This window comes from Ictidomys tridecemlineatus, chromosome 1 (genome assembly GCF_052094955.1).
Source record: "Ictidomys tridecemlineatus isolate mIctTri1 chromosome 1, mIctTri1.hap1, whole genome shotgun sequence".
Taxonomy (NCBI): Eukaryota; Metazoa; Chordata; class Mammalia; order Rodentia; family Sciuridae; genus Ictidomys; species Ictidomys tridecemlineatus.
In genome coordinates, this window is record NC_135477.1 from 184,318,224 (window position 1) to 184,338,545 (window position 20,322).

General features: G+C 43.3%; 1 protein-coding gene across 1 annotated transcript; it reads right to left on the reverse strand.

The window, feature by feature from the left end:
• Nucleotides 1-3,917: 3,917 nt before the first annotated feature.
• Nucleotides 3,918-4,901, reverse strand: LOC101961173 (olfactory receptor 2T27). The gene has a single exon (XM_005334142.2). It carries the CDS (start codon nt 4,899-4,901, stop codon nt 3,918-3,920), a length of 984 nt encoding a protein of 327 aa, XP_005334199.2.
• Nucleotides 4,902-20,322: the final 15,421 nt, after the last annotated feature.

A 20,322-nucleotide genomic window follows, 5' to 3' on the forward strand; every position in this document is an offset into this window, starting at 1 on the left:
GCGATAGAAAGAAGAAAATCATTATGGGAAGTGCCAGGAACATAAGAAGGACACAACAATCCAGGATCATATATTATAGAAACAGCTTCACAAGTCTCAACAAATTGAATGCATCTCTACAACACTGAGGTTCTCTCTCTCTTTTTAAATATTTATTTAGTTATAGGTGTACACAATATCTTTATTTTATTTACATGTGATGCTGAGGATCGAACCCAGTGCCTCTTGCATGCTAGGGGGGAGCGCTTTACCTCTGAGACCCAGCCCCAGCCCCTGAGGTTCTCTTTTAAACCAGCTGATAAATGTAGACAAAGTTCTGGTCCTCTGTCTTCATACCTGCTTCAGACACTTCTCAGTTCCTTTGAGGCCCATTTCTGTCCTGAATTATTAGTGGCTCAGATATGCTAATCGTCACTGTTGGAAATCCAGCCTCCTGGGGAAGACAGTGTGTCTTGTCCTGTCAGGGGCAATGATGATACAATATATTTTCCCTCTTGATTGCTCTGGCTGTCCCAGTAGCTGGCTCTATTCTCCCTTCCTCCTTGGGTGGAAACTTTCTAGTAGTTCTGGCAGCAGCTCCTGTGTGGGGCAGGAGGACTCTGACCAGCACGCCCAGTCTCCAGTGACAGCAATCTGATGTGAGCTGGCTTCTCTCTGGATTCCCCATCCTCTTGGCTCTAGCTTCCTCCTCCTGCAGCAAGTGCAAGTGGAACTGAAGGCAGAGAGCAGGAGAGTGGGGCTGGAAAGGCTTGCTGCCTGTCTAGAGGAGTGTCCCTCTGGCCATAGCAATTGTTTTGCAGCCTCTGGGGCCACTGCTTACTGAGAGCTAAGTCCTCTCATGGGATACTTGAGTTCTTAAGACCCTTGAGGTCCTCATGGAGGCAGAGGCAGAAGAGACTGGTGTCCTGGTTGTCAGTCAAGGTAAAGCAAGCATAAGTCTCAACATAGAAGGAAGCAGTTTGGAGAAAAATGGAAGCCCTTAGGAGGTTGACTCGGATGAGTGAATCTCACAGTTGGCATTTGAGCATCAGAGGGGGGTTTACTGGGGTCCTCAGGAGGAGACCCACAACTGCGTGTGCAAACTCAGATCTCCTCCTAAGATCAGCCAGGAGGGGTCTTCCACTGCCCAAAGCATAGAACCCAGCCCTCCACTGCCAAGAGCCAGGTCTGTGTGGTGCAACCAGGCAGCTTGCTGCCCTGACTTGGTGGCATAAATCTTGTTGGAGTTGTGAGTTCCAACATTAGGTCCCTAATCAAGATTCTCTGATTGGAAAAAATATTTTCTTTGATAAAAGCCATGGTTGAGAGGTGTTAGTTCACATCAATCACTATAAAACTTTTACAACTAACATATCACACTTTTATTGACAATAAGCAATTGTGCCCACAGTAAAGGTGAACGGGCATTCAGTTTGTGTAAAACACCCATCAGGCTATCAAAGACTAAAAAGCACTTGAACCTCTTTTGGTGCACAGGAAGTTTACAAAACAGCACTCTTGTGCCTGGCTGGTAGAAATGTGCAGTGTTGTGACTTCTTTGGAATGACATCTATTAAAATTAAAAACTGTCTGCCCTCTCAGGAATTCTACTTCTGGGAACATTCCCATAGAAATAGAAATGCCAGTGCACAAGGATGTATATACATGGGTATTTTTAGAATCATTTATTCAAAGAGTAGCCGTAACTGGGGTAATACCAGATACAGTATAATATATCCAAATAATGTCATGGGATATTGAGAAGTCATTATAAAGAATTAAAGCTATACCAGATACTCAGAAGGATCTCTGAGCTCACAGAGTGAGCAAGAAAATAAAATTCAATGGAAATGTATCAATAAAAGCCCATTAAAAAACAGTGACACAATATCTATTGTATATTTATATGTTTGTATGTGAATATACACCTGCTGATGATTATGCTTCCATAGTCTGTTGGGAATTTGAAGCCTTACTAGGGAAGAGAAGCAAGAGGGGAAGAAAGCATGTCCGTGATTGCAAAACTATTAGGGCACGTGTTGTCCCACCTGTTGTGTAAAGTGTGTGTGTGTGTTCATGAATAAGATGCATGAAAGAATGTGGGGTGTGTTATCCTGGAACTGCGACTGGGTGACAAGATTCCAGGTGTTCTTTTTCAGTGTATTTCTACATCATCCACCATGATTTGAAAAGAACCTCCATTATTTTAAAGTTTGCAAAAACATATTTTATGTTTTTAAAGTGTTCATCTTATAAAAATAAAATGAAAACACGTGAAAAAGAAAAGCGGGGTTATCTTAGCTACTCAAGATGTAGGGTTAATTTAGTTTTGTTTTCTGGGGTCCACCCAGTGCTGGGGTCCACCGCGGCCTCACACAGCACAGGCTAAGCATACACTTTATCACTGAGCTACTTCTCCAGGTCAAGTTGTTGTTCTTTCAAGGCAACACATTGTCAGGGATAAAGTCTTCTACATATCACAATTTTCAATAGAAGTATGTGAGGGTACACAGACCAGATGGGATTTCAATTGAGCCTGAGTCCTAGGGTGATGTGGTTGGTAGATAAGGAAGGTGGCAGGTGTTGTCACCTGTGACAGTTCCCACGATGGCCTCTGAGGGTCCCCACTCTCCAGGTGATGGTATATGACCATCTTTCCTGAAGTCTTCTGAGAACAGTGATTGAAAGGCTGTGGGACATCAAAGTCTGTCTCTGTGTGGGCACCTGTAGGCTCACTGTGGGAGTCACTGCAGGCCAGAGCAGCACTGTGGGGCAAGGTGTGAGTGCCCAGAGGGTCCTTCCAGGCTTGACAGGAGAGCAGTTGCTATGATAGCTGGACTTCAGTCCCTCATCAGAGCTGCCCAGCTGAACTGCTCCCAGATTTAGGGCCATAGCACCTTGGAGGTGCTGAAGCCTGCTGTTTTCAGGTGTCTGGGAAGGATTGATGTGGCATGGGGCTGTGCAGGGCAGGGCGGGGGATCTTCAATGCATTTCATGGTGAAAGGGAAAAGAATTTCCAGTGTTTCAGAAGAAAGGCCACCTGTCTGGCCAAACCAGTGGTCAGGGTTTGCTAAGTTGAATTGGACTACTTTTACATTTAAGAGCAAAACACCATGTCATTTTAAAATTGTTAAAATAAAACTCTTTTTAGAACACTATGAATGTGACGATCATATGATGATGTCAACAATAATAAGTTGAAAGGCATCTTCCAAGACCAGTTGTGATTTTAGAACTTCAGATTTTATTATTGCTAATTTTGTTTAGAGACCATATCATTATATCAAAGTTTACCATAAGCCCCAGAATTCTCACTGAAGATGATTACAAAATCCTAAAGACCTCTAATTAGATAAATATTTAATATTAATAAAACAATGAAAATGAAAAATGGTAAAATCTGGTAGACAAGAAGAAAAAAGACTAAGTTCTATAAAGAACTTCCTGAATTCACTCAGATTTCTATTTACATATATGGCTACATCAGAAGGAAAAGGAATACAAGTGCATAAATAATTTGTAACAACAGTAATGTAAGTGGACCCGCAAGAGCTGGGGAAAGGGGGGATTCTCTGGGGAGGTGTCATGGAACAAGAGGCCTTCAGATTTCAGGCAGGGGAGGTTGAGGAAGAGCTTGGGGAGTGACGGGTGACAGGGAGTGGACGCAGAGGGGATAGTTTACATTAGAAGCAGCAGTACTTCCTTTGTGACCCAGTGCATTAAAGCTAAAAAAGGAGCCAGAGCACGCACTTGTCTCTGGGCCGTCCCCACTAGAATCCAGGAAGTTTCTCCCCAGCTGGTCAGTAGTGTTCAGGGAGGCTGTGTTCTGCTGAAGCTACCACTTTGGGACTGAGAGCAGCCCCACCCCCAGGAATAGATTCCTCAGGAATCCTGGTGCCCTCCTTCCCTCCCTCCCTCCCTGTCACCAAGTCATTTCCTCAGGACATGAGGTGACGGTGGCTCCTCTGAAAGTTGAGGCTAGAACACTCCTGAGAGCAGCTGCAGCCCCTCCCCAGGCACTTCCTCAGGGCGCCCACCACCTCCTTGTTCCTCAGGCTGTAGATGAGGGGGTTGAGCGTGGGGGTCACTATGGTGCCCAGCACAGCTCCTATCTGGTCTTGCTCCGGTGTATGGGCAGAGCTGGGTGTCATGTAGATGAAGATGGCCTGGCCAAAGTAAAGACTCACCACTGTCAGGTGGGAGGAGCAGGTGGCCAGGGCTTTGTTCCTGCCCTTCTGAGAGTTCATCCTGAGGACGGTGAGGAAGATGACAGTGTAGGAGGCCAGGATAAGAAGAAATGGGACCAGCAGAAACACGATGGTTGATACAAATTTCACCATCTCATAGACGGACGTGTCCACACAAGACATCCTCAGAATGGCAGGCATCTCACAGAAGTAATGGTCGATCTCCCTGGAGCCACAGATGGGGAAGTGCATGGGGTAGACGGTGTGCACAAGCGCTGCAAGAGCTCCTCCAGCCCAGGCCGAGACAGCCATCTGTAAACAGACCTTGGGGCTCATGAGGACTGTGTACCTCAGGGGGTTACAGACAGCCACGTAGCGGTCATAGGCCATGAGGGTCAGCAGGATGCACTCAGCAAGGCCCAGGGTGAGGAAGGCAAACATCTGGGCAGCACAGGCCAGGAAGGAAATGCTCCTCTTCCCCGAGAAATGGTTGGCTAGCATCTTGGGCACCGTGCTGGAGATGTAAGCCAGGTCAATGACAGACAGCTGGCTGAGCAGGAAGTACATGGGGGCGTGCAGCCGGGGGTCCAGCCAGATGAGGAGGAGCAGCGTGGAGTTTCCAGCAAAGGCCGTGGTGTATAAGAGGAGAATGATGAGGACCAGGAGGCTGGGATGCCTGAACCTGGGGAAGAGCCCAAGCAGCACAAAATCCGTCGAGGTTTCATTCTTCTCCATGTTTTCATTCAAGTCTTCAAGTTTGGATTGAAAATCTACAGGGGCAAAACAATACCACAGGGCTTGTGGTGTTTTGTTGACATAATCATTGTCTCTTGGTCAGCACCTCTTCTTCATTTGCTGCTCATCAGGACTTTAAAACTCTGCATTCCAATAAAGAGACATTTAAATAATTCCATCAAACAATGCCATTACTTGGAAATTAGCAAAGTCATGTCCTGTAGTTACTCTGACTTGGATATATGACAAGGACGTTAGTCCCTTTGACTGATAACAATCTCCCAGCCCATCATTCTTCCCTGTATTTTGAAGTCTCGATGTCTTTCGGGCTCTTGGCCTTCTCTCCTGGTGGGGGTTCTGTTTCTGAGCGTCCTGTGTACCCACCTCGACCCAGAGGCCTTCCCTGTGGCCCTTTATTACACAGCTATACTCAAAAATTTCAGTTGTCAACCAAATGAACTAGGGCTGTTTATTCTGCTTTACTTGTGATAATCCATAATTTATATTACATTCAGGTTTTTCCATTTTATTCTAAGTAAGAATAATTTTAAACTTTATCTTTGTATTAAATAAAATAATCTCCTATTTAAGCGAGTGGTCTTTTATTGCTGGGTTTGTCGTTCTTCAATTACTGTTCATTGGCCATAGAATAACATAAAATTTCTTAAAATATTTTAAGGTGTCATATAAAGTCCCATAAATAATTTTTAAGATCCCATGTTTGCAAGGATGCTGTCTAAGGCCAGTAGATAACACCTTACTCTTTCCCCTTAGGACAAATGAAGACTTATACCCTCATCTGATAACAAATATCAGATGGCGCTGGATTATCACATGTAAAATGTAACATGGAGTCTTTGATTAGCATGCAAGGGGTCTTAGCTGTGGCAGACGGACAAATATTCAATTCCAAATCCATAAGTTGATTTCCTTTGTGTACCCTAATGACTCATGTTCAATATCTTTTGCTTTTGTCAAGCAACTAGAAATTTTACTTTCATTATTTCATTACTCATATACTTTGGAGACTTACATTTTTTCAACATGGGAGATTAATCCTAGGGCCTCACACATGCTGGGCAAAGTCCCTATCACTGCATTATATGCTGAGGCTTTTAATTTTATTTTGAGACAGGATCTCACTAAGTTGCTGAGGCTGACCTTGAACTTGTGATCCTCCTACCTCAGTCTCACTAATAGCTGGGATTATAGGTGTGCAACACCATGCCTGTCTTCCCATCTCATTCTTATGGCTTCCTTTATTTGAGATAATGAAAATAACACATTGTACATTGTTAACAGCCAGTGCAAAGAGCCGCCCTTATAGGGTAGAGTCATGATAAGCCTTTCTCAGCACCTCACATCTGGAGAATTTTATTTCCTCGAGGTACTAGACCCAGGTGCCTTGAGGTCCTGGACTGCTTTTTCTACTGGTCCCCCTTATAATGCTTCTCTGTCTTTCTGAGTTTTTGGTTGTAAATGCTTCCCTCAACATAGGGCTTTGTTTTCCCTCTGAGGAGTGAAATGATCCTTGAGAGTAACAGCCCTTGGTGCTCGATTATCACATGTAAAATATAACATGGAGTCTTTGATTAGCATGCAAGGGGTCTTGGCTGTGGCAGACAGACTGCCATAGCGAGTGGGAAGGAGACCAACGCTGCAGATTAGCACCAATCTGAGCCCCAAGCATGGAGAATGTATGTGGCATGTTGCTTGATGACCAGTTGCTGACAGTTCTCTGCTCATGCACAGGCCCCCATTCAAATGTCAAATTATCATTTCAGTTGGGAATTAGGAGTGAATATAATAACATGATTTTTTTGTTTTAATATCCTTGTTTTATTTATTTTATGTGTTGCTGAGGATCGAACCCGGTGTCTCATGCATGTGAGGCAAGTGTTCCACCACCAAGCTACAACTCCAGCCCCACATGTGATGTTTTATATGATGAAAATATTATGAGGTTTTATAGGACTACGTGGTAAAGGTGATTTCATTAGGAATGTCTTGGTTCTTCAATAACCTTGTAAGCTGAAAAATCAACATATAGCTCAGGGATTTGGATTTTTCATGTTCTATTTGATCGAAAAGGCTGCTCTCTCCTCTTCAAAATCATAATAAATCAATAGTCATTGATAAAGCCCTCATGCACCTACTTTAGGACATAAAGTTAAAAGCAGTACTGAACTACGAAGCTAGTCAGAGGAGGCTCTCTTGACTAAAGGACAAGCAAGGAACTGCGAGTTCTGTTGAACAGTGAACGCTTCTGTCCTCAGCCTGGAAGACGCAGGGCAGCCTGGGAGGCGGCAGTGAGCTGTGCAGCTGGCCCTGGCCAGGCACTGGCTGATGCACTACCAGGACCCGGAGCCCCTCTCCATCAGGACCTGGATCTACCCCTGTCACACTGATCCTTACCACAGGAGTTGGGTTCCTGCTTCCTCACTCTTCCACGGGTGGATCAAATACATTTCATAGGTCATGACTCAATGAGAAACATCCTTCCATTTCGCTGGTTCAAACTTACCTGCTCTTGCTTTTCAACATTTTCTGCTCCAACTGTTATGTGCAGTTCTTACACTTCTCTGTTTTTATGTACTGTTTCCCTGTCCAGTATTAGCAAATTTTCTGCTCATTAAGATATGATAAGAGCTCTAGACAACCAGAGTTAACCCCCTGCACAGAAAGCAGTTGTTTATTAATAGTGAGTTAGCGTGCTCCCTCTGGTTGCTGCTGCCCAGTGAGCTTCAGATAAACAGGCTCATCTTGGGTCCCATGGCTCCTTGACATTAACTTAGTCTTGTCTTGAGGAATTTAACATTTGACATCTCATCTCAAAGGACTAACTGCATTTCCGTTGCACACCTGGCTGAGGTCTGAGAATAGCATGTGATGGCTCAGTAGCATATTCTGGACCTGATTTAGTCCACCCACAGCTTCTGGGTGTTGCAAAACCTGGGAACCTTTGAGCGCTGTCTCATGGGAGTCTGTCCCCAGACTTTAATTAATGACAGCCCAGAATAAATACTGGGCTCTTAGAAACTCCTTATGAAGAATAATGCTGTCCAGCCTTCTGTAGTTTGATTGCAAAATAACATAGTTGACTTTTTACTGCCCCTGTGAAAATGGAAGCATTAAAGAAATTCCAGTTGGGCACAGTGGCACACACCTGTAATCCCAGTGGCTCAGGAGACTGAGACAGGAGGATCATGGGGTTTAAAGACAGACTCAGCAATGGTGAGGTGCTCAACAACTCAGTGAGACCCTGTCTCTAAATAAAGTACAAAATAGGGTTGGGGATGTGGCTCAGTGGTCGAGTGTACCTGAATTGAATCCCTGGTATGGGGGCGGGGGGCGGGAAAGAAATTCCATATTGCAAATGTGATAACTAACTGCTTGGGCAAGTTTTAAAGAATGGAGAGAAAATGTAATTTTTTTTTTAAAAAAAGATTCTCCAATCAAACATAATCCTTGAAGCCGAATCCAGGGTGAGAAAACCAGCAAGTGTCACAAGGCAATCCACTGCACCCATTCCAACGTCACCTGTGCTGGAGAGTTAGCTCATCTCATACCACTTCACTGAAGAGAGGGCGAGCAAAACTGAACTGGTGGTGTCAAGTGTGACTTGCTCAGCTGAAGAATAGCAAGAAATCTCATCTAAAGAAAAGCATTCAATAAGTCAAAATCATTTTATCTTCTAGTAATAACTCTTCAGATCATTAAGTGGGACTGAGTGAGACGGGAGCTCTTGGGAGGGGAAAGGTTTCTCAGAAGACCATTTTGCTCACAAAGCAGGACATATAGGGATCAGGAAAGCTGTGTGAGAGCAGACCAGAGACCATGGGGCACTCCGTAAGGGCACTAGGGTCACTCTCAGCCTAGACTAACTCCCCACCTGGTGGGGACAGATGAATTTCCTCTCAGGTGCTTTGTGGAGGAGGCCGTCACTCCCTGTAGATAAGAGACTGTCCTGGGAGTCTCTCAGCTTCTTTTGTGATGGTTGTGGGTTGCTATTTCCCTCTGTTGGCATTTGGGGTGAAGGGTGGATCGGAGATCTAAGGTGGATGTCCTCGGCTCCATATCCAACTGGATCATTTCCCAAGGTTTCCAGATATCCCTGAGAAACTATAAGAGACAGAATTATCAGGTGACTTCATATCCTTTAAAACAGTATTCCAGGATGAAAATATACACCTTGTCACAAGATATTTTTGCATGTCATGTTTGAAAAAGATACACTCCCCTCCACCCCTCCTAGGAAGCAGGGCTTTATTCTGCAATATGGAAGAAACATTCTTTGGTCACTTGTCCCAGTAGATCCACCTTTTTTGATATACAAGTTGGTTCTTGTTATATGTTGTGTTTGTGTTCAATACTGTCATTGAGCACACTGAATTAATGAATAATGAGTCATCGCCCCAAAGCAAACAGAGGGCTAAGTGCCTGGCTGCCTCTGATCACAGCATCTTCATCTGTTTCCTGTGTTTCTCTTTAAGGACTTACAACCCTTGAGACTCTCATGAAAGTGTAGCATGGTGACCTCACTGAATCATTAGTACTGAACTTGAACTCAGCACCTGGCTGAGAGAGGCTGAGCTAGCTCCACTCGATCCGTAAGCCTCACACAACTTTCTTGATTCCAGTCACATTAGACAAACTCAGGCCACTTTGAGCAGCAAACTTGTCCCCTAGAAAAGCACAGAAACATGAAAAGCATCTCACAAAAGTGCTACAGGAAAATGCTTCTTTACAGAGCCGGTTGGGAAGACAGAGCACAATTTCCTATGTAGCTGGGAACATACACATCTGGTGCAAGTTTCTCCAGTACTGTGCATGTTCATGGGCAGCTGTAGAAATGTCATGATCTTGAATTGACGAATTCTGGTGAGTAGGCAAGTCACAAGCAAGGAACTGTCAGAGAGGATGGAGCAAGTGTAGCTGATCATTCACTGCAGCTCTCCTTTTTCATTAAGACATTTTCTTAAACACAAAAATCATGTACAAATAGTGCTGTCTTTTAAAACAATTTTCTTCATACACCCAAAATTGAATTATAATCTATTTTAAATTCGGGAAGCATGTATCTTAACTTTACTTAGGTGTTTTAATTTAATTTTTCTATTATTCCCATTGATGGACACATCCAAGTCAGGAAATCCACTAGACAGTAGTTAAGGAAACATGAGAGGGCCACCTGAGGGCAGGAAAGGACCGTTCCATTCAGGAACTGAGCAGTTTGGAGATTCCTTGCAGAGGGAGGGAGGGAGAGGACCTCTATTTGGGCATTTTTGAATATGAAATCACCCCTATTATTTTAGTTAGTAGAATTTTACTCATGTGAAATCATACCACTTTTAATTTTTTAAAATATTTTTTTGTTTTTTTTGTATGTTTGCCCATAGTTTAAGTTATATACATTTTTTTCTATTAATTTTGTGTGTCCTATAAAGTAGCATGCTTGTGGATGTTTCTTAATTTTATTTATTTATTTATTTAAGTTGTTGAAGAACTTTATTTTTATGTATTCATATGCGGTACTCAGAATTGAACCCAGGGCCTCACACATTCTAGGTGAGTGCTCTAGCACTGAGCCACAACCCCAGCCCAGTTTCTTAATTTTAAGAATGTATGTATTGATGAATTATGATTATATTCATTCCCCCGTATTTCCTCTTTCCCTCCCTCCCTTCTTCAATCCCCATCCTCTATGATACTCGTCTCCCTTCTATTTCCATCTCCCCCACTTTTTCCTCTTTAATTTCCACATATGAGAGAAAATACACAAACCCTGACTGTCGGAGTCTGGCTGGTTCCCTTAGCAGGATGTTGTCCTGTTCCTTCTATTTCCATATTGCTGAGTAGAACCCCATGTGTATACAGACCCCATTTTCTTTATCCATCTATCTGTTGGCAGGCATCTGGGCTGGTTCCATAACTTATTGTGAATTGTATTGCTATGAACAAGGCTATGCATATATTGTTGTAGCATGCTGATTTTAATTTTTTGGATAAATACCAAGGAGTGGTATAGCTGGGTCATATCATTGCTTTTGAGGAAACTCCATGCTTATTTGATAGTGGTTGTGCTAATATACAATCCTATTAACAGCGTATAAGTGATCCTTTCCCCCCACATCCTCACCAACATTGATTATTGTTTGTATTTTTGATGACTGCGGTTCTAACTGAAAGGAGATGAAATATCAATGTAGTTTTGATTTGCATTTCTCTGACTGCTAGAAATGTTGACTATTTCTTTATATATTTGCTCGGCATTTGTATTTCTTCTTTTTAGAAGTGTCTGTTTAGTTATTTTGCCCATTTATTGATTGGGTTATTCGTATTTTGATTGTTAAATTCTTTGCGTTCTTTATATATTTGGATATTAGTCCCTATATGTACTTGGCAAATATTTCTTCGCCTTCGTAGGTTCTCTCTTCTCTCTTTTTTCCTTTGCGTGCGAAGCTTTTCTAATTGGATGCAATCTCATTTATGAGCTCCTGGCTCTGTTTCCTGGGCGCTAAGGGTCCTATGGAGGAAGTTGGTGTCCAATTCAGGATGCTGGAGTGTTTCTGTCATGTTGTCTCCTGGCAGTTGCGGAGTTTCTGGTCTAATTTCTAGGTCTTTGATCCACTTTGAGTTGATTTTTGGGTAGGGTGAGAGACAGAGATCTAGCTTCATTCTTCCCCAATGCATCTCCATTTTTCCTGTGCCATTTATTAAGAAGCCTGTCTTTTCTCCCAGCCAAGCCTTTGGCAACGAGGTCTCTGCAGTTCAGCAAGCTCGCCACCCCACACCACTGCTGCTCTGCTGCTTCTCTGTGCTGTTGGGCACCTGCCGTTTCCTGCAACTCATGCTCAGGGTTGGTTTTCATCTTCCCAGTGCATATTTACTCTCCTGTTCTTTCACTGAGAGGACATGTAACCTCATATTTATCATGTCCTTGGCTACCTTTAGATTTAAAGAATACCTTTGACTTTCCTTTGAGTTTTTTTCCTTTCAAAGGTGAGCTGAGATTGGTAAGTGCTATTCATCTTTATGAAGATTTCTGTAACTTCTTCTTTCTAGTGCTTCACAGGCTTGATTTCCATTTCCCTGTGCTTTTTACAATTTTCTTAAATAAACAAACTTCAATGTCTATTTCATACATTTTCACATTAATATATTTCCTGATGCTGTTTAATGTTTATCTTTCACTGCTATTACAAACGTTTGTGCAAATATAACTCAATATTTATCTTCATTCTTTTATGCTTTTCTATGGACATTACCCATTTCTTGTATAGTTTTGATTCAAATAGGCTGTGATTGTTTTGATTTTTAAAAATACAATAGATGATATGTTCATTATCAATGATTGTGTAACAGACTATTCTAACACTTAGCCACTTAAAACAACAAACATTGTTTTAAGTTTTCTGAGCCAGATCTGGGTACTGCTGGGCAGGTGTCTCAGGTCCGGGGTCTCTCACAAAACCAGTGAAGATATTGGCTGGGACAGCTATCCACTTTGGGCCCAGATGGGAATGGCCCCCTTCCAAGCTCCCTCCCATGACCATTGACAGAATCTAGGTCCTAGATGGCTGGCTGCTGGCCAGGGCCACTTGGGCCTTTCCATGGTCAGCCCCAACATGGCAGCTAGCTGCTCTCTCAGTGAGCAACTGAATGAGTGACAGAGCAGGTAACAGTGGGCAGGGTGGAAACCACAGATTGCTAAACACCAACATGCAAAGGACTCGACTGTTGCCAAGTTCCGGTTCTCAGTTCTTAGCCAGTGACTTAGCCCACACAGGGAGAAGTTTCTGATCTCCTTGTTGCAATTTGGTGGCCACAACTGAGGTGTGTGACACACAGTATCAGAGAGAGAGCCGACAGGTCCCAGGGGTCATCCCCTAATGTCCATCCACAGCAGCCTACTGATATCACCAAATCTTTCTCATGGGGAATTGTGTTTTCTGATTTCAATTTCCTTTTTCATAAAAATGACGTTGTGATTTCTGCTGTATACCTTGTTGTAAATATAAAGGGTACATTCCCACTCCAGGTGGAGAATCTATTATAATCTAAAATGATGTCTCTTTCTTTTGTGCGAATTCACATCTGATCTTGGAAACTCTGAAATTTTTTTCAAGTTGAGACTATAAAATACATTAAAGGAAACTTTGCCAGGAATGATAACTGTATGCTTATAAATAACAAAAGATTTGCTTTGTCCTCTGGTTAAAGTCACTTTGACCATTTGGTCCGTTATGTGGCTGGCAGGAAGGCCCTGGTACTCACCTTTTCCTGTTGGTGATCTTGGCCAGTCCTTCAACCCCCTGGCCACCTCTGCTCATTCTCAGAACATTCCTGATGGCCGAGTCTGGGAACATTGCATTGATACTTCTGAGCCACAGGGACTCCTCACTGCATGTCCCCATCTGCTTCTGCATCAGTGAGTTTTCAACTCATATACATACTCCTGTCATTGTGCCCCAAATGCTGGTGAACCAATCGACCAAAACGAGGGCATCTCAGTCCCCGGCTGTGAAACCTGGATGAGCTTTCACCTGATGTGGGAGGTGCAGAGTACTGCCTTCTAGCTTCATAGCATCATGGCCCATGATGCTATGTGGCTGTCTGCCATCCTCCCTGTTCCTCTGTCCACATGACCCATGGACTGAGACTCCTCCTGGCATCTGGCTGCTGGTTCCTGGGATCATTAGATGGCTTCACATTTCACCATGGCAGGTCCTGGGATACCGTCCACTCCTGTGAGGTCCTGCTGTAATGAAACCCTCCTGGCCGGACACCTCACCTTAGGAGGTTTTCATGTGTCTGAGCTGTATGCTGTCTGCTCTTTCTCCTGGCTCCCTCATCCCCGTGATGTGCCCTCATTCCCCCACTCTCTGCATGGCACAGCTTTCCCTTTTCTCTTGAGTTCTGTGAGTACAGCATTTTAACCTCATTCATTCCTTGCCTTCTCCCGATCTTGGCCTCACAATGCCTGCATAATAATAAAACTAATATCTCAAAAATTTTTTGAACCAATCTACTCTTACTTGCTTCTTGTATTCTCTATTTGAATTGTTTTATCTCCTGTAATCACCATAAGACCAATTCCATTGCAAGTGGAATGTATACGCATGTGGGGATGATTGATTCTTCTGTCTCTGTATATAGCTACTAATCTATCCATTTGTTTGATCTTTTTAAGAATCACTTTCAGGTTTCCATCACTGTAACAAAATACTCAAGATAAAAAACTTACAAGGAGGAAAGATCATTCTGGCTCATAGCTTCCGAGGTTCCTCCCTGTGGTTGTCTGGTCCTATCACTTCAGTCTGTGGCAAGGCAGAATATCATGGTGTACACCTGGTGCAGCAAAGCTGTCACTCACGGTGGCCAGGAAGCAAGGAAAGATAGGAAGGTTCTGGGGTCCCAACATTCCCTCAAAGACACACCCTAAACAACCTACCTGCCTCCCACCAGGCCCCGCCTCCTGAAAGTGACACCTTCCAGTAGCACCACCCTCGGGACCATCCTTCAACCCTGGGCTTTAGGGGGCATTTCTGACCCCAACTATAGCAATCAAGTGTTTGCTTTATTGACTTTTCTGTTTTTTATTGTTTTTAAATTTTCAATTATGTCTATCTTTGAGTGGAAATAGAAAATCAAATGACAATATTCACATTTGAAGTCAGTTTTGAAAATTCCTTTACTTCTCACAATGATCAAATGGGGAAACAACTCAAAAATCACAAATAATATGCCATTGCCATAAGACTGAATTGATGTGGAGAGTGAAAATAAATCGAATCCACCCTAAAACTAAGAAGGGATTAACTGGTGAGGATAGACTTGGCACATTTTTGTAGATAGAACATTATGTATGTTTCCTGACACATATTAGGTGACTTCAGCAAATACTTTCACATGGTCTTCAGTCTGCTTAGCTAGAAGGCACATATATAAGGTTGTAATGTTATTATCCCTGTTTGGTATGAGCAAAGGCAGAGACATAGAGTGGCTTATAGAGGGTCTTTCAGCTAATTAGGAAATCTGTAAGAATCTGAATCTTGTTGCTATAAGTTACATGATCAGACTGAAGCTGGAGCAACCACTAATATCTAATTTATAGTAGCAACTAAATATAAATTAAATGTAAATGTACATGGAAAAAGTTTGATTTCTCAGTGAATTCTCTATTTTGAAGATAACTATTAAACATATGAATAAATATCTCAAATTTCTGATTTAGTGAGAAGTGTAAATCTGAGCATAGATGATATTATAATGCTGCTAAAGATGTTTGGTGTCTGATCAGAATGAACCAGAAGAAGAAATCAAAATTACATGTCTTTATTCTTTCCAATTCTATGAATAATGTTTTTATCTTTGTGATCTTCCTGAGTTCAATCCTTGAAAAAAAAGAATGCTGACAAGTCTCTTCTGCAGCAGATTGGAAGTCCCGCCCAGATCACGGTTCTCCATCCTGACTCAGGGTGCACCCTGGCTGTCCTTCCCTCACCTGGCACAGCACTCAGCAGTCAGGGCAGTGTGGGCACCGACATAAGAAGCCATGTGACACAGATCATCAGCTGTGTGCAGAGAGAATCCTATTCTTATGCTTACTGAACATAATTTCATAAAAGAATGGTAGGAGATCTGCAAGAAGACATGCAAATGGCTACAAGTTACAGGAAAACTTTCCACAGAACCAGGTGTATTTAGGTGATATGTAATTGAAACTGTGCAAGTCAACATACCTGGCATGTGATTTCATTTTTAGAATAATTCAAATTGCAATGGCAATGAAAACTTTCCATTAGAAATAAACTACCTGTAAACATTAACTTGTAAGGCCTATGATGTTTACCCAGAATAGGTGGAGCGTCAGCAGAAAGCCACTGTCACAGGTATGAAAACAGGATTGAAACATTTTTGCATGACACAGAGATTTGAAATTTAACTGACATATTATTTCTCTGATGGCTTATGAATGGTTTCCTATAGGAGAGAATAACTACTGATGTATTCTATCTTTTCATTTTGTTTTTGAGACTGACATCTGCACATTTACCAAATCTAATGATTTACATATAGTTTTATCTACTGTGATCATTGTCCTCTAATACAGGCAAAGCTAATGACAGTTAATAACCTATACCACTAAGAAATAGTGTGTTTTGGCTTTTGAATGGAAATAACTTATTATTATAATTTATTTAAAGTATTTCATAGCTAAGTATACATATACATATATATATATATATACACACACACACATACATATAAATTAATGTAGTGTTCCCCTTGCTCAAATTCCACTCCAAAAATCTGAAAGAAATATCAACTCTTAAAATATGTTATAGACATATTGGAGCCCTGCCTGTGTCCTTTTGGGTCCCTGCTTCACTGTTCTCAGAGAAAGCACTTCCCTTGCAGTGGGTGTGTATCTTGCTTATCAGTTTTTAATGACTACAGCCAATATGTGTGTTCATATTTAAAATGTTAATATGTAAAGATTTTGCAGGGTGGTGTTTTGTTAAATGGTGTCACACTGATAATTTTGTGACCTCTTTTCTTTCAGCCCTGTTTTTTGAAGAGTTTCAATAAATTGACATTAATGTTGTTATTTATGCATGCATTTTTCCATAGAGAAGTATTTAGGTTTCCCACTTTCTTTCAAGGTTCATATCTTTGTACATTTCCTTGGAATGCCTAAGGTGTAGGGGATGAACTTCTTTAAGTTAAAAGCCCTTACTAATTCACTCCCAAAGGGGTGGCACTAATTTAATTTTGGAACATAAATTTGCCTTCTCCAGTTATTTATTCACTTAACAGATGCTAATTAATTTTTCCTATGTGCCAGGCATGATGGTATTGCTGGGGGACATGGGGAAGGAAACAAGCACTGTACTTCCTTGCACAAACAAACAGTGAATGGTTAGAACATGTGACCTCCTCACACCACATGAGCAGGAGGCGAGGAAGGAATGCTGCTCTAGGTTCAGACCTGGGTCCCTTGGAGTGGGCAGGGTTGAGAGGCAGCGACCTCTGCGACTGCGTGAGGAGATGCCAAGTGCACCCTGTGTTGCCGTGAGCACCTGGAATCTGTTGGTGGCACTGGGCATCCCCTGGTTCAGTCTGTAGGATCCAGGGTGATGGAGAGCTTCATTATTGATTTCTCTTTGTACTCTTGAATCTGTTTATGTGTTTTCTAGATTAACCTTATAAAACTATTTTTATTTTCTTTTTGGTGGTGGTAGGGATCGAACCCAAGTCCTTGTGCATGTGAGGTAAGCACTCTACCAACTGAGCTATATCCCTCGCCCCTTTATAAATTATTAACTGAAGTGTGATATACGTGAGTAAAACATTCATATTATCAGTGTACAGCTCATGGGTGCTTTTACACTAGTTAAAATTTGTGTAGGGAGAATTTTGTGGTTTATGTATTCAAATACATTCATCCTCCACCTATAATTTTTAAAGAATTCATATATTTTTAACTTTCATACTTATACAACAGGTACCCTTTTAAAATACCTTCTATTTTAATTGTAGATATACATGTCATTCATGCAGAATTTTTGTTGGAATTTGAAAAGAGGCAATGGAATCAGCAGTAGGTGACAGAGGCCTCTGGGAATGGCATTCAAATCTCTGGGTCCCCTCAGAGGTGTCAGCTCCTTTAGGGTACAGAAGATCCTTGCAGTAGCTGGCAGTGCAGTTGAGTGGGTAGGGTGCTGAAATTCAGACAGCTTGATTGAGTAAGGCCAGGCACGGAACAGCCTGGGGGAGTCTCAAAATGCAAAGGCTCAAAGATGCAAAGGCACAGAGGCGCAAAGGCAGAGGTGTGGAGTTTTGAGGTAGCTGGAGCCTGGGGGAAGCAGAACAGGCCTCAGAGTCAAGGCGGGATGGGCTGGGTCTCAGTCCCGGAGTCAATTGGTGTGAACAGACACAAGCCCAGTCAATGCCTGTGCCTCCCTTGCCGGGAAGTACGCAAGGGTGCCCAAGATTGGCTTCCCATGCTTCTCCATTTCAAGTTAGGTAACAAAGAGACAGACCTTCAAGGGAGGTCTCTGGGCCTGGAGTCAGAGGGCAATGAGAAAGGAGGCTTACTCTGCCCCAAAGATGGCTTAGACCAAGCCAGGTGTTGGAATCGAATGTGTCTTGCGATTCACAGACACAAGAGTACATGTGCTGCTTGATTGGATTCTGAGAAGCCACAGGGATTTTAGGATCTCTACTGAGATCACGCAGTCTGAAGCCAGCAGGGCAGCTGGACTGCAGCTTTAGCCGATGCCCATTTCAGTTGTAGTCTTTGCCTTCCCCTGGTGGCCTCCACACAGCCCCGAGTCTGTGGGGCCGGGCACTCCACAGAAACAGAAGGGACAGTGGGAAGCTGTTCTGGTGATAACATGTCAGGCATGAATTCCTTTGAACTTTGGGGCTATGGAGTGAACTTGGACACAACTAGGAGATAGCTAAACTGTGAGTAGGTTTCTTGTGGACCTACTATGGGCTTAGAAGTCTGCCAGGAGAGTGCCTACATGGACCCTACCCTTGATTAGGGTACTGAAGGGAAATGCTTGGTTGTGTTGAAGAGGACTTGAAGCGGTCATTGGGTGGTGCACAGAACAATTACAGACTGAGAAGAGAGCTGGGACCTTCAATCCTGTCTGGGTTCATAGTCTGACTATGTGTGTTCTGCACAATCCTGCCTTTCTGAAATTCAGATTTATTTCATAGAGAGAGACAATGAATACCAAATATGAAAACATGATTTTAAGTTGGGAAAATAATTTAAAAAACAATATGCCTGTCCTACTGAAAAAGATGGAAATTTTTATAGCTTTACCACATTAAATTGGCAAATATGTACAACTGCCATGTTTGTTGTAAGTGGAAAGTTACAATATACTTGGAAAAGCAAATGGGAAAAAAATCAAGAGCAGGACAGCAACAGAAACCAGAAAGGTGGACCTCTGGAGAGGCTGAGGACAGCAGGCGTCCTGTCCTGAGCACAGGCTAATCGTGGGAAAGATGGATAGATGACAAGTGGTGGCTGCGGTTCCTTGGTTCCCCTGGGGAGCCGGTCCAGGCTTCCTCAGCAGCGTGGAGGTCACACAGCAGTTGTGTGTCTCAGTTCCCTCAGGCCAAGAACCTGCTGATGAAACTCCCCACTTGCCTCCCCAGTGTACCCATCGCCCATCTTTAGGACGGGGACGACTTCGCTGGGCTGCTGTGGTGCAGATTCACTCACTGGGGAGCAGAGAAGTGAAGCACAAGGCTTTGTTCTGCCAGGTCTGCTGGACTCTGCACCAGGAAGGAGGCCAGGGAACACTAGCCACTGAACCTTGCTGCTGTCTCCTGCATGAATCACACTTCAGCTTTCCTGAAGGCTCGCCTTTTCTGCCTGCCCATGATTCACTGTGCTTTGCTTTGTGTGTACCTGGGACTCAGCTGCTGTGTGACTTTTCCTCTGCATGCTGTTCTACCCTGGGTGCAGCAGCGCCGGGACAACCAGCCTGACAGCCACAGAACTCCCACCCCTCAATAGTCTGCAGCCTGACATCTCCTTAACTTTGAGTGCAGGATGATTTTCCTCATGCCCAGTGTGACTCACACCAGTCAGCTGAAAACCTGCAGGTGCATCTCAGGTGGAGCTGTTCCTGAGCAAAGCTGTGGATCCCAGAGGATGACTCTACTGGTTTTCTAAGTGGAATTCAGGGCTCGAAGGATCCAAGGATGGGCAGGGTCTGCAGCACCGAGTCTTAACACAACTGCTCCCCTGGCCCTTCAACTCCATTCCCCCTATCACTGCACACGGAATGTTGCGCTCCCAGGCACTGTTTTAGGGGAGAAACAGCATCCTCAGAAGGAAAAATAAGTGCTTAATTTGTTTTTAAACTAAATAGTTGATATTTAGAGCATCTCCAACTTTTATTTCTGCCATTTCTTGTACATATCATGTTCCTGCAGGATGGTTAGTGGATTAAATCCCTTGTAGGGGTGGCCAGCCACTGCTGCTCTTTGCCCTGCATATATGCATCAGGTTCACCTGATGCATATATAGGAGGAGAGGATACTGGAGGAGACTGTGGTTTTCAGGTGTGATTTTTAGCTCCACTGACATTATCAACCTCGACATCTACCTCACTCTCATTTTCAGCAGTGAGACCCAGTTGAGCCCGCAGGTCCCGAGATTCAGGAGCAGCTTAATCTGCTCCTGGGGCCGTGCACAGCTTCACTTCCCTGAGATTTGAATTTAGGATTACACCTCGGTTTAACCCAGAGTGTGGGGAAATAGCTCAATGTGCATGTCTTACCCAAGCAGACTGGGACAGTCACGCAGGCGTGATGGAGGGAGAGTGATAACCCTCACTCTTTGTAAGTGAAACTGCCTGCTAGATATGCATATGGGGAAGGAAACTTC

Coding starts and splice junctions, on each gene's coding strand:
- LOC101961173 (XM_005334142.2), bottom strand. CDS start 4,901: ATGGAGAAGAATGAAACCTCGACGGATTTTGTGCTGCTTGGGCTCTTC.